We start from the raw sequence: 24,929 nt of genomic DNA on the forward strand, positions 1-24,929 counted from the left end.
TTTGGCTTGCGCTGATTTCCTGGGTAAGAATTACAGTTCATACTCCTGTGAATTATTAGAATTGATGACTTCAGACCATGTGAATGGTCATTATGCCATTATAAACAGAGATGCAGATATGCTTGAAATTTCCCAAACTGGAACACAAGAACATAGGAATTTCTAGATTATGAAAAGATCAAGGCCCATCTAGTTCACCTTCTACTATGTAATACAATATTAATGTGGATGACTAATCATTACAATCAATCTCCATCATCTAATCTACAATAGATGAAGTGAGGAAAGTTTTGAGTGTTGAAAAGCTTTGGGAAATATAGATCCGAAGTCATCTGCTCGTCCCAGGCATGCTGCACTTAGCACGTCATGTCTCAAATTACTCATAGTGTATCCCAAAATATTATCCATTGAAACAAGTCTAACAAATTTGCATATGAATGTGTAAGTATCATCTGCTTCCACCATCTATCTCGTGAGCCTGTACAGCAAGATGTACCATGCTTGGACTGAAATAATGCTTCCTCGGATATGTTCTGAAATTTAAACTCAGGCCGTGGGTTCTGATTGTATCGTTCTGGCCAACATTATTTAGTCCCTTTAGGATTGTAAAAACAGCAGTGGTATCACTTTGTAGCCTTATCTCCTCCAGTGACAACATGCCCAGTTCTCACATTTGTTCTTCTTGATTGAATATTGCTGTCCCCTCAGCCATTCTCGTTGTCCAATTCTGCAACTTTTCAATAAGTACAATATTATCTTATAATGCGGCCAACAGGAACTGTACAAAATAGTCAGTACCCCTTGGTTTATAATGTTACAGGATTTCTTGGTTATTTCAGTTCAACATTGGTCTTTTAGTACATCCCATGAAAGTAGCCCAATCTATCACGCAATCCAGCCTCTCATCCATTGACTCGGTCTACAATTCCCGCTGCCTCAGAAAGGCAGCCAGCATAATTAAGGACCCCACGCACCCCGGACATACTCTCTTCCACCTTCTTCCGTCAGGGAAAAGATATTAAAGTTTGAGGTCACATACCAACCGACTCAAGAACAGCTACTGCCATCAGACTCTTGAATGGACCTACCTCGTATTAAGTTGATCTTTTCTCTTCACCTTGCTGTAACTGTAACATTATATTCTGCAGTTTCTCCTTCCTTCCCTATGTACAGTATGCATTGTTTGTATAGCATGCAAGAAATAATACTTTTCCTGTATACCAATACATGTGACAATAATAAATCAAATCAAATCCCATAAAATGACTCTTCCCCCCCACCCACTCTCCCCAACTCTTTCATTTTCCATGCTCACTGTTGTATTTCTAGCCCCCTCTTCTTGGATCTTCTGTCATTTGCACCTCTTTATATTGAATTTCATCTGCCACTCCTCTGCCCAATTTCAAATCCTCCTGTCATTTATCTTGTTCAGCTTCACAGTCTACCACACACGTTAAATTTGAATTGTTTGAAATATAACCATAAATGAACATCATATTCAGAAAATATTGCACAAAGAACCCAAAACAGAACATTCACTGTAGATTACAAAATATGAGCTAATCTTCTCTATATGAAATTCTTAGGAAATTATGCTTCCTAAGAAATAATTACAGAAAATAATAGCTAAACTGAAGAAACATGATTTACAGGGTAGCTATAAGTTCTTGCTGAAAGAAATAACTTGCATTTATAATCGCACCTAATCAGGTCCTCAAAACTTTCTAAAATACTCTACAATGTTGCACAGTCTTAAAGGGTAAATCTAATTTTATTATGTGCATTTAAAGTTTTAGAGATATCTATGTACCTGTGTCTACCTTAAGTAGACCTTAAGTATTTACCTGACATACCAGTCTAAATATTCCTTGACTGTTCTCATTCTAATAGTTGGTGGTTGCTACTCTGGTCATAAGTTTGAATTCAAGACCATTCTGCTGTCAGTTGGGTTATTCTGTAATGTTTTTTCTTCACTTTTGTTCAAAGAAACAGTAAAATTAATCATCATGTAGCCAGACATAAACAATCAGCAAATTGATCAAAGACAAAATATTCCAGAGTTTTAAAATAACAATGTCTTAAAAAAAATGATTAAAACTGTAGACAGATCAATATAATTGCATAATCTGATATGTACAATCATAAAAGTTTCCCTCTACAGCCGTACAAGCCGTACAGATGGTAGGTAAATGAGAGAATGCATCAATACACTCTACTTTGAGGAGATTCTAAAGCTGACACTGCACAGATAGCCAGCAAAGTAAAGGAACTCAAAACAATCATACACCCTGCAACAAATGCAAACTCCTCGGTTGTCAAAAGAAACCAAGAAGGATATTTCTGAGTCACTGGTTTCTGCCAAAGGATGGAATTGTACTCTTTAAAAAGGTTGACAAAACTGACCGAGACAGCCACTGTCTTATTAACCTACCATCAATTGGAGATGAAATTATGATATAGGCTGGAGGAATACCTACAGAGCAATCATTTACTCACAGCAGACATACAAATTGAAGGGGAGGATTTTCCTTAACAAACCTCTGTAAAAATTAAGCACACCACATGATTATTCAGAAAAAACTTCCGTCAATGACTTCTGATTAAAGGAATTGGAAGGAAGTCACAAATAGAATCCCATAAGGATCAGTCTTTTGACCTTCACAGTTTCTAATCTAGAAGTGATCTGGGTATTGAAATTATTTAGCAGAATTCATTACACCGAACAACGACAACAGCAGTAAGACTGATCATAATTTTAAGGGGAGTACGCTTGAGGAAAGTTTAAGTAAGCTCTACGGTATAGAAAGAAGGCTGTTCTTCAAAAGGCATGACAAAGTTAATGGCCAACATGGATTATTATTTCAAAGTTTATCAAGAAAATAGGACCAGAGGTCATAAATGGAAATTTAGCGAAAAATAAATTTAGAATAGATAGAGGGGAAACACTTTCCCACAATATAAATATTTGGAATGATTTATCCGAAAAGGAAATAAGCAGATGCTTGAAGGGGAATTTCACTTAGAGGGGATGAGGTTCCATGGGCATAATAACCTCATGAATTTCATAATTTCTACAATTCCTGCCTCAGTTCTTTCTCCAGACCACACTCCAAAATGTTTTAACATTTTCCCCTGCCTGGAGTCAATGAGACCCACCACATGCTCCCACCAAGGCCTATGTTCGCCAGGCTCCTCCTAATCCTTCAATTTCCTTTGTGATGGAAACATCGCTAATACCCCTCACCAGATGTTGTTTTGCCACCTTTGAAACTGATAAAATTTCCCTGTTTAAATAGACCTCTCGACCTACCATTCTCTAAAGCTACTGTGCATGTCCCCTCCCACTTTCTTTTTAAAGTGCTCAGCATTACCCGGTCCTGTTAATCCTCTTTACTGTACTGACACTAGACTGCTCAAAAGTAGCCAACGTTCCACATGACTGTGAGAAACAGCCTTTCTTGACTGATCTGCAAGTGTCAGAACAGTCAGTCCTTCTATCCACTCGATTTGTTCAATGCACTAACCATCATCTGCCCCAATTCTAATGTAAATATCTTATCTATTACAATGTCTTTCTCATTTACTGCCACAGTTCCAGTCAATTTCTCCTAGTTCCAATTTCCCCAAGGCAGTGACCAAATATAGGAAATGCCAGTCAGTACCTGCACAGGGAAAAGATAAGCAAAGGCTTCAGGTGCAACTCTTTGTTACAAATCTGGCACATACTGATAAGCAAGGGTTTGAAATTTATTGATATTCTCACCTTGCAATCGAACAACAATGGGAACTTTCATGTGCAGATCTGACACAGCAGTAATAATTCCTTGGGCAATTATATCGCAACGCATAATGCCACCAAAAATGTTCACCAGAACTGCTTGGACCTGCAAGCGAGACAAATCATCAGGTAACTATCCAGCAGTTTTCCTGAAACAAATACATCACAGTAAACAAAAGCTTTTGATTTATGACTTTAAATAATAAGTCTCTGCACAATATAATCTTAAGAAAACAAAAACAAAGTGGCAGCAGCTCCCTCCATTAATGAAAGGCATAAATATATACAGATAATGTAACATTATAATGACATTAAATTATAATTTCACAATGTATCTTTATGATTGTGGGACTAAAATTTTCTTGAGTAATGATGCATTTCACTAAACCAAAATCTGGGTAGGTGTCCGTTCAACAAAGTTTAAATAGTAATTATCTGAAGTTAGTTCTTATTCAGCAATTTCATGATAATCAAAATTTCCAGCTTGCTTGTTTTAAATGCTGCACTGTTGTGATATGATAATTGAAGTATCGTCAAGTCTTTAAGAAAATTATTAAAATCATTAAACAATTTGAAGCAATATATAACAGAATGATAAAGTAACATTTAATAGGATGGTATTTTAACATGGAAAATGCTGCTATATTGCAGTTCATCTAAGCAATCTGATCACAAAGGAATTCTCAAATACCACTAAATTTACATTGGTAAATAATGTGCAGTTCCCAAACTAATTAAATCAATTGGCACAGATATAAACTGCTGTCTTTTCCCTCCCTGAAAGAAAACATCGGGATTTCTGTGCTTTCCAGCTGAGGATGTATTGCCTGGACAATCAAAATTTCATTTTAGGCCACTCAAGTTGTCAAAACAGAATGTGGCCAGATCAGGTATAGCAAAGCCAGATGCAAAGTAAGAATGTTAACTTTATCATTAAGAAGACCTTTGCCAGAGTAAATAAAGATAAACGGTTTCCTCTGGCGGGAGGATTCAGTAACGAGAGGACACAGATTTAAGCTAATTGTCTAAAGAACCAGAGGAGAGACGAGAAGTCTTTTTTTTATGCAGTGAGTTGATGCGGTTGCAAATGCCCTGTCTAAAAATGTGGGAGAAGCAAACTTAATAGTGACTTGCAAAAGTGAATTTGATATTGGGCTGTTTGCACTGCTGCCTCACAGCTCCAGGGACCTTAGTTCAATTACAGCCTTGGGTGACTCTCTGTGAGGACATAGAACATAAAACAGTACAGCACAGAACAGGCCCTTCGGCCCTCGATGTTGTGCCGAGTATTATCCAAAACCAAGATCAACTATCCCACTGCCTGTCATTCTGGTGTGCTCCATGTGCCTATCCAATAACCGCTTGAAAGTTCCTAAAGTGTCCGACTCCACTATCACAGCAGACAGTCCATTCCACACCCTAATTACTGAGTTTGCACATTCTCCCCATGTCTGCGTGGGTTTCCTCCGGGTGCTCCTGTTTCTTCCCACAGTCCAAAGGTGTGCAGATTAAGTGGATTGACAATAATAAATTGTCCATTAGTGTCCAAAATGTTAGGTGGGGTTACTGGGTTTCGAGATAAGGGTAGGGGCGTGGGCCTAGGTAGGGTGCTCTTTCAGAGGGTTGGTGTAGACTTGATGGGCCGAATGGCCTCCTTCAGCAATGTACGTATTCTATGATATGTGCTTCAAAAAAAAAGGGAATAATCTACAAGGAATTGAAGAAAGTGAAGTTAACTGGATCACTCGTTCATAGAGTCAGACATGATGGTCCAAATGGCCTTCTTCTAGATTTCAAAGATGCTTTAGTTCCAAGCTCGAAACAACAACCTCAACTGGACCAATGGATTTCTTAACTGAAGGTAGTATCGCAAAGTAAGATTTTTGTTGTTAATTTGACCAATTATGGTGGGCTTGTACGATATGAACTAACGGCTTGTAAATGGCTGCTCCACTTGATTTTCATTCTTGGGAATTTGTACGCAGAGGGCCAAATGGGGCAGAATAAAAGTGATGCGGATGAAAAGTCACAGTGGAAACAAGTAAAAGTATATAACATTTTGAAATGTACATGAAATGAACGAGGAGAGCTGTAAACCTGCAAGAGAGCCAAGAAACCAATGAGATAATGTCACCATGATTGTGAATCATTCACTGCAGTATAATTCTACACCATTTTTTTTTAAATCCAAGGAAATAGTGCAGGAAAGCTTCACTCAAGTACTTATCAGTAGTAAGTGAAGAAAGACTTCTGACAAGCCAAGAAAAACAAACATTGATTAAAAATCTTATCTAACAGTTATTGTTCCTTCACCTCGAGTCCTCCAGGATATTCTTCTCTCTTTCAAAACTTCTGATCCTCCTAATCAGTCAGGTTACTGTGCCTCTGCATGAGCTCATCTGCTGCTGAAACCATACTTTGGGTACACTTGACTATTTCAATGTACACTGTCTTCCGTAAACCTCAGGTCATTACGTTCTGTTAGTCCTGTTAGGGCAGCACTGTAGCACAGCGGTTAGCACAGTTGCTTCACAGCTCCAGGGCCCCAGGTTCAATTCCCGGCTTGAGTCACTGTCTGTGCGGAGTCTGCATGTTCTCCCCGTGCTCCGGTTTCTTCCCACAGTCCAAAGATGTGTTGCCCATTCGGCTCATCAAGTCTGCACATAAATTGACCTCAGTGTTCAAAAGAAAAAAGATTAGGTGGGATTACGGGGATAGGGTGAAGGTGTGGGGATAGGGTGGAGGTGTGTGGATAGGGTGGACGTGTGGGTTTAGGTAGGGTGCTCTTTCCAAGGGCTGATGCAGACTTGATGGGCTGAATGGCCTCCTTCTGCACTGTACATTCTATGATTCTAGTCCATCATTCCTTAATTGCTGGTTTACACTGGCTCCCAGGTAAGCAACGCCTCAACTTTAAAATCCTAATTGTTGCTTTCAAGTCCTTCCAGCACCTCGCCCTTCCACATCCCTGCAACCTCCTCCCACTCTCCAACCCTCCAAGATATTTGTGTCCCTCCAATTCTGGCCTCATGAACATCGCTAATTTCACCATTGGTGGCCACAACTGTCAAGGCCCTAAGAGAATTCTCTCCCTAAACCAATGGGCCCTCTCAGGTCCACCTGTGAACAATCTGCAGTAATCTTAAATGTCCCACATATGCAAACAGGTCAATCACAACAGCAAGTTTGAGGCAGAGCTGAACGTCAAATCCCAGGGGCAAAAGCCCAAGTATCTACAGGGAAAGAAGGAAAAACTGAAGTTGTGATTAGAAGAGACGCGATCATGCAAGAGAGGGAATCTGTGATAAAATGGGCAACAAGCTGGAGTGGGCAGCTGGTGGTAGTTCGAGTGTTCAGATGTACAGCATGTGGTGAGAAGGGCAGGAGGCAAGGAGCCAGAGAGGGCTTTGAAGGCCGGGAGAGGCTGACGGAGAGACCTCTCCAGATTCATCCTTCGGTCCAGGGTTACAGTTGGGGCAAGGGGAAAGAGACTTGGAAAAATATCTCAGTAGCCAATTGTCCTGTGAGGGGAGGGGAAAGGAGGGGTTGAGCCAGGTGAAAGAGATGGGATCTGCAGAGCATCTGATTGCCAGACCTGCATTAAAGCAAGACTCAGGAGTGCCCTATTCAGTAGCTCTCAAGCTTTCGGTGCCCTAACATTTATTTGTGGCTCAGTGCCAAATCTGACTCTATAATACTCCTATGAAGCACCTTGAGACATTTTATTACATTAAAGGCATTTCATAAATATAAGTTGTTGCTGTTGTCACACCTCCTCCTTCTCCCACTCAACTTTCTATCAATAGGAACCAAGTACTTGAATGACGGGTATGTTTCCTTAGCAACTAACTTAAGAAATAAAAGCTTCGAACTCTGGCAATGCTGTATTAAATCATATCCACACAACGGATCACACAGTAACAATTACAAAACTAAATACCAATTCTGAAGAGAAAGCATTACTTTACAAAAATCTAATGAGGTCTTTTAAATTATTGACTGGTTTAAGGAGATCAAGAAACGTCAACACATTTAATTACATGGATTCTGCATTTCCATCCAATTAGACCCAGGAATGGAGTTCTATGCAGACCGAGAAGGAAACACCACTTTATAAAATATATTTGGTTGCATTTTATGATGTCACTATACAGTTTTGTTATGCTATACATAAAAACAGAAGTTACTGAAGGAGTTTATTGTAGTGAATAGGGTCAGGTTAATTTGGCAGCATCCCTCAGGTTTAGCTGAGGCAGGGAGATCTGAAGTATCCTGCCCGTGTAGAAGTATCATGCAACCCAAATGAATGGAAGTGAAGGCTTCAAACTGATTCTCCCTCTTCTAACAGTCTGGGTCAAGTAGATTTCCAGGATGAGCACAATCAGTGTTTGAAGCAACGTTTGCAGGCACACTTTTCTAATTATTCAGATCAGGACAAACTTACATATCAAATTTAGCAAGAAAATTCAGGTTTAAAATATTTATCAAAGAGGGCAGCACGGTGGCGTAGTGGTGAGCACTGCTGCATCACAGTGCTGAGGACCCGAGTTAGATCCCAGCCCTGGGTCACTGTCTGTGTGGAGGTTGCACATTCACACCGTGTCTGCGTGAGTCTCGCCCCCACAACACAAAGATGTGCAGGGTAGGTGAATTGGCCACCCTAAATTGCCCCTTAAATGGACAAAAAAAGAATTGGGCACTCTAAAAAATGAAAAACAAATTTATCAAAGTTTAGCTTCCAATCACTAATGCTGTCCAAAATCGCGAACAAATGTAAATAAATCCGTAAGCAAAATCAAAAGTGAGCACACAAGATATTTATCAAAAATATCAGAGACATTACTCTTCCAAAATAAATTTGAACTTAGCTTAAAATAGCATTTGCCTGACTTCCGGTTGTGGCTATGCCAAGGTAGGTCGCAGGGTCGGCAGCTCCCACCGATAACGGTCTTTTGGGCCCTTTTACGGAGCTCCAGCGGTACTTGGACGATGATTCCCGGTGTGGGAAGGAAACAGTGAGGGTCCCCCAGCGCTGTCTGGAGTGGATCAGGAGTGGGGCGATCAAAAAAGCGGCTTTGGAGAAGACAGGAGAACGGGCGCAAAAAGACAAGATGGCGGCCAGCGGGGATTAGGCAGCATGGGCCCAGCGGTCATGGGAGCAGCAGGAGTTTCTCAGAAGCTGCTTTGCCGAGTTAAAGGCGGAGATGTTGGCCCCTATGAAGGCTTCTGTTGAAAGGTTGGTGGAGACCCAGAAGATGCAGGGAACGGCGATCAAGGAGGTGCAGCAGAAGGCTTCCGATAACGAGGATGTTATGTTGGGTTTCCTCCCCGTGTTCTCTTTTGTTTTTGTTGCTCCCTGTGCCCTGGGCCCTCGGGGTTCTGGGTTGGGTCGCAGTTGGGAAGAGCTGCGTCAGAGGTGATGGGGTCGGGCCAGACAGTGAGAGCAGTTTATTCGCTCAACGTTGGGGGTAGCATCCGAAGTTTATTTGTTTGAGAGAGTTGTGTTTTTTTTTTCTTTTCTTTCTTTTCTCTCTGTACACCCAGGTGGTGTTAGTGAATGTGTATGCTCCGAACTGGGACGATGCAGGGTTCATGAAGCGGATGTTGAGTAGGATTCCAGATTTGCAGTCAAGCAGTCTGGTAATGGGGGGGGGGACATCAACACAGTCCTGGACCCGGCACTGGATCGGTCTAGGTCTAGATCAGGTAAGAGACTGGCAGTGGCCAAAGTGCTGAGGGGGTTCATGGACCAAATGGGGGGGGGGGGAGTGGATCCGTGGAAATTCGCTAAGCCAAGGGCGAAGGAGGAGTTTTCTTTTTTCTCCCATGTTCACAAGGCGTACTCGCGGATTGACTTTTTCGTGGTGAGTAGGGCGCTAATCCCGAGAATGGAGGGGGTAGAGTACTCAGCCATTGCGATTTCGGACCATGCCCCGCACTGGGTGGAGTTGGGGCTGGGGGAGGAGAGAGGCCAACGCCCTCTGTGGAGACTGGACGTAGGACTATTGGCGGATGAGGAGATCTGTGGGCGGATTCGGAGGAGTATCCAAAACTATGTGGCGACCAACGATACTGGGGAGGTTTCAGTGAGTGTGGTCTGGGAGGCGCTGAAGGCAGTTATCAGGGGGGAGCTAATTTCAGTCAGGGCCCACAGGGAGAAGAGGGATAGGATGGAGAGGGAGAGGTTGGTGGGGGAGATACTTAGGGTGGACAGGAGGTATGCGGAATCCCCCGAGGAGGGGTTGTTAAAAGAGCGCCGGAGTCTGCAGGCAGAGTTTGACTCTTACCACAGGGAAGGCAGAGGCTCAGTGGAAGAAGGTACAAGGAGCGGTGTACGAGTATGGGGAAAAAGCAAGCAAGATGTTGGCGCACCAACTATAGAAGAGAGATGTGGCCAGGGAAATTGGGGGAATTAGGGACGGGGGTAACATGGTGCTGAGTTCGGCAAGGATCAATGAGGTCTTCAAGGATTTCTATGGTAAACTGTATGAGTCAGAACCCCGGGGGAGGGGGGGGGGGCCTGAGGTGGAGGAGGGGTGGGTAGAGGGATTGGGGGCCCCGGTTAAGATGGAGGAATTGGTTAAGGGTTTGGAGGGTATGCAGTCGGGCAAGGCCCCGGGACCGAACGGATATCCCGTAGAATTTTATAAGAAATTCTCAGAGCTGATGGGCCCGTTATTGTTGAGAACCTTCGAGGCTAAGGAGAAGGGAATCCTTCCCCCAACAATGTCACAGGCAATGTCACAATCTTGCTCATCCTTAAGCAAGATAAGGACCCGTTGCAATGTGGTTCCCACAGGCCGATTTCGCTCCTTAATGTAGATGCCAAACTGCTGGCCAAGATCCTGGACCAGAATTGAGGACTGTGTCTTGGGAGTGATCAATGAGGATCAGACGGGGTTTATGAAGGGCAGGAAGCTGAACACGAATGTGCGGTGGCTCCTGAATGTGGTTATGATGCCCTCGGAAGGAGGGGATGCAGAAGTGGTGGCAGCAATGGACGCGGAAAAAGCCTTCGATCGGGTGGAGTGGGAGTACCTGTGGGAAGTGCTAGACAGGTTTGGATTTGGCGAGGAATTCATAGGGTGGGTTAAATTGCTGTATCATGCCCCTGTAGCGAGTGTGTCGACGAACCAGCTGCGGTCGGAGTACTTTAGGCTGCATCGAGGAACGAGGCAGGGGTGCCCCCTGTCCCCCCTGCTGTTTGCCCTGGCAATTGAGCCGCGGGCCATAGCGCTGAGGGAGTCTAGAAACTAGAGGGGGCTGGTTCGGTTGGGGGGGGGGGGGGGGGGGGGGGGTGGAGAGAGAGGAGCATCGGGTTTCACTGTATGCGGATGATCTGCTCCTGTACATTCTGGATCCGGTGGAAGGGATGGGGGAGGTAATGAAGATCCTTAAAGATTTCGGGACTTTTCGGGGTGTAAGTTGAATGTCAGGAAAAGCGAGCTTCTCGTGATACATGCGAAGGGCCAGGGAAAGAGACTGGGAGAGCTACCACTTAAGATGGTGGAGAGGAGCTTTCGCTATTTGGACATACAGGTGGCTAAGAGTTGGGATGCCCTGCACAAGCTCAATCTAGCTTGGCTGGTGGATCAGATGGAGGAGGACTTTAAGAGGTGGGACATGCTGCCGCTTTCCCTGGCGGGCAGGGTGCAATCCTCCGTGAAGATGACGGTCCTCCCCAGGTTCTTGTTCGTCTTCCAGTGCCTTCCCACCCTCATCCCCAAGTCCTTCTTCAGGTGGGTGAACAGGATTATTACAGGGATTTGTGTGGGCAAACAAGATCCCACGTGTTAAGAGACTGTTCTTCGAGCGCAATCGGGGGGGGGGGGGGGGGGGGGGGGCTGACGCTGCCGAACTTCTGCAGCTATTACTGTGCAGCGAATATATCCATGATTCGGAAATGGGCAGTGTGGGGGTGGGGGGTGGCGTGGAAGCAGTTGGAGTAGGCATCTTACAGGGATACTAGCCTGAGGGTATTGATAACGGCACCGCTGCCGCTCCCGCCGACACGGTACACTACGAGCCCAGTGGTGATGGCGACATTGAGGATTTGGGGCCAGTGGAGATGGCACAGGGGGGAGGTAGGGGCCTCAGTTTGGACCCCGATAACAATCACAGGTTCGTTCCAGGTAGAATAGACGGTGGGTTCCTATGCTGGCACAGAGCGGGTATCAAAAGGATGGGGGACTTGTTTATTGACGGGACTTTTGCTAGCCTGAGGGCGCTGGAAGAGAAATTTGGGTTGCCCCCAGGGAATACCTTTAGGTACCTGCAGGTCCGGGCTTTCGTGAGGAAGTAGGTGGGGGAATTTCCGCTGCTACCGGCCCGGAGGATAAAGGATAGGGTGGTCTTGGGCATGTGGGTAGGGGACGGAAAGGTATCGGACATATACCAGGAGCTGCAGGAGGTGGAGGAAGCCTCGGTGGAAGAGCTGAAGGGCAAGTGGGAGGAGAAGCTGGGTGAGGAGCTGGATGAGGGCCTGTGGGCAGACGCCCTGGGCAAGGTTAATTCCTCCTTATCTTGTGGCAAGCTTAACCTGGTTCAGTTTAAGGTGGTGCACCGGGCGCATATGACAGTGGCGAGAATGAGCAATTTCTTTGGGGTGGAGGACAGGTGTGTGAGGTGCTCAGGGAGCCCAGCAAACCATGTCCATATGTTTTGGGCATGCCCGGCACTTACAGAATTTTGGAGAGGTTTTGCAAAGGCTATGTCCAAGGTCTTGGACACTCGGGTAAAGCCGAGCTGGGATAGCGATATTTGGGGTGTCAGAAGATCCGGGAGTGCCGGAGTCGAAAGAGGCCGAAGTCTTGACCTTTGCCTCCTTGGTAGCCCGGAGACTGCTCTTGCTAATGTGGAGGGATGCAAAACTCCCAAGTGTCGAGATTTGGGTCAGTGACATGGCTGGGTGTCTAAGTTTGGAAAGGATAAAGTTTGCCTTGAGGGTCCTTGCAGGGGTTCGCCAGACGGTGGCAATTGTTCCTTGACTTTCTCGCGGAAAGTTAAGTGGAGATCAACAGCAGCAAACCAAAAGGGGGGGGGGGGGGGGGGGGGGGGGGGAGGAGGTATAGGTGTTGGATTGATTTTACTTGTAAAGGGCAGATACCCACCTTGCTTTGTTAAGTTATTAATCTGTTTTTCTTTATTATTACTATTATGTTTTTTGATGTTTTCTTTCTGTAGTGGTTTGTAAAATTTTGTAAAAATTTTGAATAAAAACAAATTTTTAAAAAATAGCATATGCCTGCTTTAGTACAAATGAAGCCAGCATACAGCTGATATTGATCTGACTACAATTTAACAGAAGGAAATTTAGCAATAACTGCTCAGCTCAAGACACAAGTAGGAACTTGCATTTTTATAGTGCCTTGTCATGTCCTCAGGATCGCTAAAATATCGGGGGGGGGGGGGGGGCAGTTAATTGAGCACCGTCTTCTTTGAAGTTTACCTGTTTCTCAGCATCTTTTTTGGGGCACTATAAATGGTCTATTGGAAGGAATATGCGTGGTTGGCAAAAGGCCTTTTTTTCCATATTGCCCTCAATTCTTGCCCAACTAAAGGTATTCTTCTCAGATTGGAATGTAAGTACATTACTGAAACATTACACAAGGGGATTTACTTCACATCCAATTAGTGTCACACTTGGACTTAATAGCACTGGATACTGACAATGGACACAAAAATGCTGCATTCCTCTCCCCCATCAAAATCTTCACATCAATAAGGATTTTTTAAAAAAACAAGCCCAAAAAGGGATCAAAGTTCAATAGGACACGGAGAAGCTTTTGTACAACAGTAAGCTCTATGGTGCCTCTGTGCCCTGGTTTTGAACAGCATGTCAGTAGTTATCAGAATAAGGGTCAGAACATGATTAAATTCATCACAAACTTTGAAGACAAAATCCCTTCAACTAGAACAAAACCAGTATCATCTTATTCAGACTTTATACCTTCTTTAACATTCTCTAATCAATAGCTTTACGTGTACAAACTGCACAATATACTTGTCTGCAGTAAAAGTCTTCACACCTAAATAATCTAATTCAGCGACAGTGAGCTATCACTTCAGTCTATGAAGATCCCATGTGCCTTTTCCATCAATGGAAGATTAAAGATCCTTCTCACATCATTTCACATAATGAGCACAATGGTTAGATAGTATTTGCTCTCCAGTCAATAAAATCCTCTAATAGAGCAAATATCATTGTGTTAAATCATATCAAATAAAGCTAGTCAAAAATTGAAGAAAGCGAGTTTCAAAGACTTCAAAAAGATACAAAAGCCATACTTTGACTGTATGTTAATCAAAAGCTGTGAGGCGTGAAAAATTATTGTTTAAGCAACCCACATGAATATAAACTTTTAATTTTGTCTGGTATTTTTTCACTATATTTTAAAAACTTGTCAGAGCAAGTTCATAAAATAAGTCTACCGTGAAGTAAAAAAGCTTTCTATCTATTACTGACATGAAAGTTTGATTGCTCTGGCAGAATAAAACAATTTCATATTGACAGCTGACATATAATTCTAGTAGTCTGCAAGATGCAAGGTTAGTTGTTAAGTTAGATCACAATCTGTGTTTTATCAAGCTACTAAAATGAAGTAATGCTGCACTGCAGAGGGTTTGAAAATTATTCAAACAAGCTAAAAATGGCAAGAAAAGTATCTAAAGGCAGACAAGTGCACAAGGAGAGGAAAACAATCCTTGTAGGTGGAGGGAAAGAACTCCAAAACATTTGATTTTATGCACACCATTTAGATCATTATAAAATAGTTTGTAAGAATGTGCCTGTTATTGTTTACAAGATGCCTAATTAAACTTGTGTAATTTGATAAAACTGTTGAATTTATCAGGGTTCATAACGCATCACCTAATTCTGATATAATCAATAAGAACACAAAACAAAAATCATGTTCCTTTCAAATCTCCAAGTCGACAATTTTCAAGCACAGCAAAGAAAATCAAGAAAGAGTAAAGCACAGCAAGAACTAAACTGCATTGGAAATGAATGCTACAACAGAGTAACAGCCATCATTTGGGCACCACAATTCATTGCATTGATGTGCACTATTTGCACAGAGATTTGAGTGCAACGGTTCTATGGATATCATATCAAGGGCTCACAAGAGGCCATAATTGGTGAAACAAAGTTCTCGGACGGATGTAGGAATGGACAAGGTTATAGACATAAGGAGTGAGGCCATGGATGGATTCAAATGCAAGGATAAGAATTCAGAATTTGAAGCACTGCTGGACCATTCCATCTGTGCATGTTGCACCAGTTTAGAAACACACCGTGCCAACTCAATCCCAATTCTTATCACATATTCACTATCTGGGAGGGGAGGCAGTAGCGTAGTGGTATTGTCGCTGGACTAATAATTCAGAGACCCAGGGTAATGTTCTGGGGACCCAGGTTTGAATCCCACCAGGAAAGATGGTAAAATTTGAATTCAATAAAAATCTAGAATTAAAAGTTATAAAAGTTAAGATGGCCATGAATTGTCGTAAAACCCACCTAAGTTCACTAATGCCCTCTAGGGACAGAAATCTGTCAGCCTTATTGGTCTGGCCTACATGTGACTCGAGACCTACAGCAATGTGATTGGCTCTTAAAATGTCCCCAGGATGGGCAATAAATGCTGACCCAGTCAGCATTTCCATGAACAAATTTTTTAAAAAACACCTTCCAGAGCAGCTCAGAAGATGGAGGGAGACTCAAAAAAAATAGAGATTGTATAGCTCACAGAAGTTTCCACAGATATGGATTTTGAAATATGGGGATCTTAGGTACTCTTTGATCCAACGGGTACAGCCACGAATGCTTCTATTAGCAGCATGGGTTTATTAAACTCAATCAGTATATGCAAAATTGATACTTAACAACGGCAGTAGTTGTAACAGTAAACTCTGGAGCTTGCACTCCAAAGCCATTGGGACATGTCTGCTGGGTTATGTTCTGTGTATCCTCTTTCTGTGCTGCAAATGACTATAACTGCATAAGTCAGCTTCGACATGATGTCAACCCAATAGAAAAGAACATTACTGTGGATGCTAGAATCTGAAAAGTCTGGATGCCAAGCCACCAGGTTCTACTGCTCCACCATTTCTATCAACCCTTCCAGAGATGATACAGAAAATGAGACCATCTAATTATCTAGATTTCCAACTAATCCCACTCTCTCAATCTTTCCCAGGAAGCTATATTTCAAGTATTTATCCAATTCTCTTTTGCAAAATATTATTTAATCTGCTTCCACTACTCTGTAAACAATTCATTCATACATATGACTGCACAGAAAAAGTTATGGGGTCATTTTTGATTCTTTTGCTCACCACCTTAAATCTGTGCTGTCTGGAAACGGACCATTCTCCCATTGGAAACAGTTTCTCCTTATTTACTCTATCAAAATCATTCATGTCTTTGAATATCTCTTAACCTTCTCAATCTCTTAAGTTTGAACTGAGGGGAAGGATAGAGAGGTTCTACAATTCATGGGCATTATTCATTATGCACTTTCAAGAACTGGATATCAAACATTAGTTGGGGGGTGGGTGGGAGGGGCGTTGTGTGTTAATGGTGGCTATGGGTGATTCCTGATTCCTTTTTGTCATTTGTTTATGTGAACATGCGGGCGAATGTTTGGGGTTTGGTAGGAGGATGGGATCGTTGTTATTGATATGGGAATTGACATCTTTGTTACTGATTATTGTTTATTGTTGGAGGGTGTAAATTGGGGAGAAAATGTGGAAAAGGAGGAGAATAAAGAAATATTTTTTTAAAAAAACCTTCTCCTTCTCCAGAACAACTCCAGCTCCTCCAGTCTCCCCACAGTAGTCATCCGTCTCTTTTACCATTCTCAGAATTGTTTTCAGTTTAGTTCTATCAGCGCTTGTGTGTCTGGTTTGAAATTGCTTACTTTGCTTTAAGAGAGTGGATCTAATGATTGGGAAATACCTTTTTATTTTGATTATTACACTGTGGTCTGATAGGTACATAAATCCTAAATTAGAATATCTTACTTTCTTTGATTCATCAGCTTAATACATATGCAAGTTGGGAGCACTCATTTAGACTTTGTGTGTGCCTTATGAGGTTCCAAGTATTCTTGGTATACACCCAAGTGATCCATAAAGTGGAAAAGCTTGGATGAGCTGCTGTAGGTCTAGTCACAGCATTGTTATCTCTTTCACAATGTGATTGTTGGCTTGTGGCAAATTTGTCGCAAAATAAAAATCAAAACTTCCAGGTTCAAACTTAAATGTCTTAAGTTTTTGATTATCTCAGAAAACTGCTGGCAGCAAAATCCTATTATCATAGATATGCATTGCTAACCCAGGTTCCTGCTGTACCATGCAGATTATACGAGAATTTCAAGTGCATCATTGAAAATAAATGAAATTATGCCCAGTGGGCATTTGGAAGTGTCAGCTCTATACAAAGCACATGGGGCTCTGTAATGTCACACAGAACCCTGTTAATCGGATCTGGTATTATTAAGTTTCATTTTGTAAAACATTTATCTTGGGTTTTGTACAAAATACACACTCCAGGCTTACATTTTACCAACATCAATCTTGGCATAATCAAGGAAAGCAACTTAATTTTAACTTTGGAATGAATACATAGAAGGAATCCAAAATAAATAAAGATTTTGTTTGGACATTTGAAATGAGAAATGGTTTGTGTCCTCAGTAGGATCTCTTCTCGCCCTTCCGCGTGCGCCGCCCCCCCCCCCCCCCCCCCCCCCCCCCCCCAAATTGCAGTACCTAAAAACAAGGTATTTTGTACAGTTTACCAGTTGTTTGAAGATTTTGAAGTAAAGGTAGCTTACTGTGAGCCATTTGCAAATGGAGAAACATTGTATTACCCACACTTGTCACTCTAAATAACAAACAGACCAACAACTTAGAAAAAAAAACTAGACAGTCCCAAAGTAATGACAACTCAAATATAGGCCTGAAGATACAACATTGCAGAAACAAGTAGTTCCGAAGCTCAGCTTAATTTATTTAGGCTGTCATAATTTGAGCGGCACAAACACCCACTGTTTAATCACATGTGCCAAGTTAGAGAAAATGGACTTGGACGAAAGTATGGTTTGTAACAGTAGAGGATTTAGAAATTTCTAAAAAGAAAATAATGTCAAAGGCATACTTATTTTCTAGAAGAGCAGGACCCATTTCCCCTCAGAAAATTTCGACTTCCTTTAGATGCATTTTGGCATCTACCAAAAGTCTGCCTTTCAAACCAAAGATAATTTGTCCTCAAAGTCTTAAATGATATTTTGAATGTGAAACTAAAATAGTTGCATAGATTTCAACATGGCGTATGACCATGAAGTTGATTAATAAACTGAAATATTTCACAATGCACATCTATAATTAAAAAAATAAGCTTTAAATGCTCACAGCACTCACCAGTGCAAGTGTCAGCTTGGTTTTGTTTGGTTGATGGGACTCACATTTGCATCAGAAGATATAGCTACAAGCCCTCTTCAGGACTTCAGTACAGAAACACGGTTGGAAATTGAGCACAACAAAGTGAGTACATCGCTGTTGGAGATGCTAGCCTTCAGTTGTGATGTTTTAAACCCATGCCCCATCTGCAGGATACTGTTGGAAGGACAGAGTTTTTTGGTATTTCCACCAATTTTGCTTTCAACCAACACCATGAAAAACATTAATTGTCTTTCAGTGTGGAACTTTGGTGGGATTTTATGACGTGTAAGATTATAACAAAAATCTAATGCTAGTACTTCAATCAGCATTAGGTTTCCATCTTTAAACTACAGTATAACCTCAAGAACTAATCTGACTTAAATTCTGCATTTATTGTTCAGCCCTAGTTTTCCTGAAATGGTGGTGATGGGCCTTCTTGATCCACTGTAGTCCACTTGGAGGTGGTGCTCTCACCAGTGTTATTCTGTAGGGATCCCAGGCTTTTGATAATAAAGAAATTCAAACAACTGCTCAGTCAGAGGAGGCCATCTGGAAAAGCTATTAATTCTTCCAGGTAAAAGATTAAAGTGTTTTCTTCAGGTGATTTATTTTTGGGTGCAGCCATCTTATACAGAAAGAAATTCAGAAAAGTGAACAGAAAAGCTGCAATGAGCTGATAGCAGGACGTTGACTGGAATACATAAAAGCAAAAAATTCAACTCCGACTATGCTGTATCCTAATTCTCAATGTTGTCAAGATTCTGCTGAGGTTCTCGGGTAAATGTAGTCCAAACTTTGACAAATCCTGGATCCCAATTACTTGTTTTGTCATTCCTACAATGTAATCAATTCTTAGCTAATGCCAGGAGTTGCAGATACCTTGCTCTGGGCTGTAAAAGCTTGTGTATAGAGCATGAAACAAATCAAAATATTCAATACAGTTTTTCCATTCTGGACCTCAGCTTACAGCCTGTGAAAGTTAGAAAGATACTACTGTTACGTCTGGCACACCTTACACCTGGCAGGATCCTTCTGTTCTCCAATCCTAAATAAAATAAATTAAGTTGAGGGTACTACGTAGCCCAATTGTACTAATTTTCAAAAAGCTAATTGTAAAAATAAATTAAGTCACGGTGCAAAGAAATCTCCCAATTTCATTTAATTCTTTTAGTCGTGCTACTGCTTGGTTAGCAACACACAGAGGCCAGAGTGGGGAAACCCTTTTCCCCTCTCACCAAAAGGCAAGAACATTAGATTGAGGAGAAACAGATGTTATGCCCCGTTGAAACTGCTCTGTCTTTCAATATGAGCATGGATAGGCTTGGACTTCAACTCTATTACCTCTCCTATTCCCCAAACGCCTCAATTCCCTGAGGAAACTAACTCAGCTTTCTATATATATCCAATGTTAAAGGATCCAATACTCCCAGAGGTACAGAATTCCAAACATTCACACCCTTTCGAGAGAAGAAATGCCTCCTCATTTCCATCCTAAATGATCAACCCTTTATCCTCAAACTGTTTAGATTCCCCAGCCGGCAAAATCTTTCAAGGAGTGACAATCACTGTCAGATTGCCACTCCTCTATTATTTTAACTTGAACTGGAGCTTCAAGTATCTTACCTTACTTCTAAACTAGGCCTCTTCGGAAATGCAGAACACCTTGTTTTGTATTAAACAGTAACTTTCAAGACATTACTCTCTGTTTTCGTCTAAGTGTTTAATATAGACTGTAAATAACTGAGGCCCAGGACTGAACCTTGTGCCACTTCAATAGTCACAACCTGCCAACTTGAAAGTCTCCCACTTATCCCCACACTCCTGACCATTAACCAATCCTCCATCGATGCCAATATATCACCATCAACTCCATTTGCCTTATCTTTGTGTGTTAACCTTTTGTGTGGCATCTTATCTCACGCCTTTTGGAAATCCAGTGTACCATATTGACAGGCTCCCCTTCATCTACCTACTAGTTACATCCTCAAAAATATATACGCTTGTCAAACACAATGTCTCATTTGTGAAATCATATTGACTTGTTCTAAGCATTTTACACTTTTCTAAGTGTATTGTTAAGACTTCCGCAATAATAGACTCCCAACATTTCCTTGATGGCATCTCATAGGCCATTCGGCCCATCGCATCTGCACCAGCCCTTGGAAAGAGCACCCTACTTAAGTCACGTTAACTAGCCTGTAGTGCCTATTTCCTTTTCCTCCATTCTTGAAAAATGGTATTACAACTGTTGCTTCACAGCGCCAGGTTCCCAGGTTCGATTCCCGGCTTGGGTCACTGTCTGTGCGGAGTTGTCCCCACGTCTGTATGGATTTCCTCTGGTGCTCGGTTGTTAGACGTGCTGTTAGGTGAATCGGACATTCTGAATTCTCCCTCTGTGTACCCAAACAGGCGCCAGACTGTGGCGACTAGGGGATTTTCACACTAACTACATTGCGGTGTTAATGTAAGCCTACATGTGACAATAATAAAGATTGAATTAAATAATGACCAAACTGCTTGGACCATTCCAGAATCTAGAGAGTTATTGAATATGATAGGTAGCACATCCACTATCTCAGCAGATATCTCTTTCGAAACTCAAGGATGTAGGCCATCCTGGGGATGTCAGACTTTAGTCCCTTAAGTTTTTGTGGTATTCCGGGGCAGCACGGTGGTGCAGTGGGTTAGCCCTGCAGCCTCACGGTGCCGAGGTCCCAGGTTCGATCCTGGCTTTGGGTCACTGTCCGTGTGGAGTTTGCACATTCTCCCCGTGTTTGCGTGGGTTTCACCCCCACAACCCAAAGATGTGGTGAGGTGGATCGGCCATGCTAAATTGCCCCTTAATTGGAAAAAAATAATTGGGTACTCTAAATTTATTTTAAAAAAGTTTTTGGGGTATTTTTATTCTGATTTTAATTACTTCAATTTCTTCATTTTATTAGCCCCTGATTTCAACTTGTCTTCTACTGTGAAGTTGGACACAAAATATTTGTTTAATGTCTCTGCTCTTTCCTTATTCTCCATGATAATTTCTCTTGCCTCTGCTTCAGAGGGACCAATGTTTACTTTAGCTTCTCTCTTTTTATTTACTTGTAAAAATTGTTTTAATATTCCTGACTAGTTTATTTTTCCATCTTTCTTTTTCCTTTGTTAAAAAATATTTTACTTCTCCATCTTTTTAACATTTTCTCCCAAATTTACACCCACCAACAATAAACAATATGCAGTAACAAATATAATGTCAATCATCATATCAACAACAACAATCCCATCCTCCCACCAACCCCCAAACAACTGCCCACATGTTAACATAAACAAATGACAAAAAGGAATTAGGAATCACTCATAGTCACCATTAACACATACTGTCCCCCTCCCTCCCACCACCCCTCCCCACTAATGTTCAATGTTATTAAATTCTTGGAAGTGCATAATGAATAATGCCCATGAATTGTGGAACCCCTCCATCCTTCCCCTCAGTTTAAACTTAACATTCTCAAGGGTTAAGAATTCTAACAGGTCCCCCACCACGCCAAGGCACAGGATGGAGAGGTTGCTCTCCATCCCAACAGGTTCTGCCTTTGGGTGATCAACGAGGTGAAGGCTACAATATCTGCCTTCGCCCCCGTTTCCAACCCCGGCTGGTCCGACACTCCGAATATGGTCTCCCGAGAGCCCAGGTCCTGTTTCACGTGCACCACTTTAGAGATTCCCCTAAAAACCTCCTGCCAGTAATCCTCCAGCTTTGCAACAAAACATATGAATCTGATTTGCAACCCCCCCCCCCCCCCCCCCACACCACGTTCACACAAATCCTCTACGCCCTCAAAGAGACAGCTCATCCTTACCCTTGTGAGGTGTGCTCTATATACCACCTTCAGCTGTATCAGCCCCAATCTCGCGCAAGAGGTGGAGGCGTTCACTCTCCGGAGCACCTCACACCAGAACCCCTCCTCCATACTCTCTCCCAACTCTTCATCTCACTTTGCTTTGATCCCTTCCAGTGGTGCCTTCTCCTCTTCCAAAATAGCCCCGTAAACTGCCGACACTACCCCCTTCTCCAGTCTCCCTGTCGTCAGCACCTCCTCCAGCAATGTGGAGACTGGCTCCACTGGGAAGCTCCGTATCTCCTGCCTGGCAAAATCTTGAACCTGCATGAATATAAACATTTCTCCCTGCTCCAGCCCATACTTCGCTCCCAGCTCCTTCAATCCTGTACGCCAACCCCCAAGAAACAAATCTTTTAGTGTCTTAATCCCCTTCTCCTCCCATTTCCAAAACTTTCTATCCCACTTGCCTGGTTCAAATATGTGGTTCCCCCGAACCGGCATTTCCCTTGACCCTGCCCCCAACCGAAAGTTGGCGAAACTGCCTCCACATTCTCAATGAAGCTATTATTACCGGATTCTGAATATTTCCCTAGGGCCATCGGGAGCTGCGCTATTGCTAGCGCCTTCAATACCGACCCCCTGCACAAACTCTCCTCCATTCTGACCCACTGGGTATCAACCCCTCTGGCCCAGCTCCGCACCGTCTCTACATTCGCCGCCCAATAATAATACATCAGGTTCGGAAGACCCTGCCTTCCCCTCTGTAGCAGTACCTTTCTAACTCTGACCACCTTCCCTCCCCATATGAATGAGGTAATCATTCCTTCAATCGCTCTAAAAATTGCCTTTGGCAGGAAAATCAGCAGGCATTGGAAAATAAACACAAATTGCGAGAATACGTTCATTTTAGCCACATGTACCCGACTTCCAGTGGCAGCGGGAGTCCATCCACCTTGCCAGATCAGCTTTCGCTCTCCCCACCAAACTAGAAATGTTGCACCTACGGAGGTGCCATAATCCCCCAATCCCAAATTACCTGCACCCCCAGGTATCTAAAGTGAGTCCCTACCCTACGGAATGGCAGCCGCCACCCCCCCCCCCCCCCCCACCCCCCGAGACACCACTAAATATAATTTGTACCCCAATGCCACAACCACCTCAGTTTCCTTCCCCTCCGCTGGTGCCATAACCAGGTTCTATACACTCCAAACGTCGAAAAGAGTTGTCTTCCTCTCACAAACCCCGTCTGATCTGCATCTATCACCTTCGGGAGGCACTCCTCCAGCCAACTTGCCACTACCTTCGCCAATACTTCTGTGTCCATATTTAAAAGTGATATGGGACCTATACGACCCACACTCCGTCGGATCCTTATCTTTTTTAAGCAACAGGGAAATCGATGCCTGCCCCAAAGTTTGTGGTAACACCCCCTTCCCTATAGCCTCCTCAAACATCCCCACCATCAGGGGTGCCAGCTTATCCTTGAATTTTTTTATGACACTCCACCGGAAATCCATCCGGCCCTGCCGCCTTCCCCGACTGCATCCTCCCAATCCCATCTTTTATCTCCTGCTCCACTATCGCTCCTTCTAATGTAGCGCTGTCCCCCTCCCCTAACCTCCAGCTTTCGTTTTCCTTTTTAAAAATTATTTTTATTCAAATTTTTATCAAAAACATAATTTTTGCATAACCGTTCACAACAATTAACATAACAAAATAAATGTTAACCATATATCCAGAGAAAAGAACAACCAAACCCCCCGGGATGTTGCTGCTGCTGACTTTACTGCTCTCCCAAGAAAGTCGGGGAACGGCTGCCACCTCCGAGAGAAACCAGTCATGGACCCTCTCAAGGCAAACTTTATTTTCTCAAGAATGAGGAACCCAGTCATGTTACTAACCCAGGTCTCTGCACTCGGGGGCTTCGAGTCCCTCCACATTAACAGGATCCGTCTCCGGGTTACCAGTGAGGCAAAGGCCAATACGTCAGTCTCCTTCGCTTCCTGAACTCCAGGATCGTCTGACACACCAAAGATCGCTATCTCTGGACTCGGCACCACCCGCGTGCCCAAGATCTTGGACATTGCCGTAACAAATCCCTGCCAGAATCTCTTAAGACCTGGGATTGCCCCGAACATATGGACATGATTTGCAGGGCTTCCCGCACACTTATCCTCAACCCCAAAGAGCTTGTTCATCCTGGTTGCCGTCATGTGTGCCCGGTGTACCACCTTAGACTGGATTAAGCTAAGCCTGGCACATGATGAAGAGGAAATTGCCCTGCTTAGGGTATCCGCCCACAGGCCCGCATCCAGCTCCCTGCCTAGCTCCTCCTCCCATTTGCCCTTCAGTTCCTCCACTGGGGCTTCCTCCGCCTCCTGGAGTTCCTGGTAGATGTCCTACACCCTCCCCTCCCCAGGTGTCGGAGACCACCCTATCCTGTATCCTGCGTGGGGGTAGCAGCCGAAATGATACCATGTTTTTTGAGTTTTTTGAGAAAGGCGCACACCCGAAGGTATCTGAAAGCATTTCCAGGGGGCAAATTGAATTTCACCTCCAGCGCTTTCAGGTTGGGAAAGGTCCCATCTATGAACAGGTCCCCCATCCTTTTAATGCCTGCCCTATGCCAGCTTTGAAACCCTCCGTATATCTTGCCTGGGACAAATCCGTGATTGTTGCGTATCGGGGTCCAAACTGAGGCTCCCTCCACCCCCCTGTGCCTTCTCCACTGACCCCAGGTCTTTAATGCCGCCACCACCACCTGGCTGGAGGAGTAGCAGGCTGACGAGAACGGAAGAGGTGCCGTTACAAGTGCCCCTAGGCTGGTACCTTTGCATGAGGCTGCCTCTAACCGCTCCCACGTTGATCCCTCCCCCAAT

At 43.3% G+C, this 24,929-nt stretch overlaps 1 protein-coding gene across 1 annotated transcript in view; it reads right to left on the reverse strand.

Annotated features, from left to right (window-relative positions):
* Nucleotides 1–24,929, reverse strand: part of LOC119952476 (succinate--CoA ligase [ADP-forming] subunit beta, mitochondrial-like) — a 175,781-nt gene that overhangs the window by 24,649 nt on the left and 126,203 nt on the right. Inside the window, exon 9 of the mRNA XM_038776271.1 lies at nucleotides 3,764–3,884. Within this exon, the coding sequence (XP_038632199.1) occupies nucleotides 3,764–3,884 (121 nt within the window). The remainder of the gene's footprint in view (nucleotides 1–3,763; nucleotides 3,885–24,929) is intronic.

Source organism: Scyliorhinus canicula, chromosome 17, assembly GCF_902713615.1.
Source record: "Scyliorhinus canicula chromosome 17, sScyCan1.1, whole genome shotgun sequence".
NCBI classification, from domain to species: domain Eukaryota; kingdom Metazoa; phylum Chordata; class Chondrichthyes; order Carcharhiniformes; family Scyliorhinidae; genus Scyliorhinus; species Scyliorhinus canicula.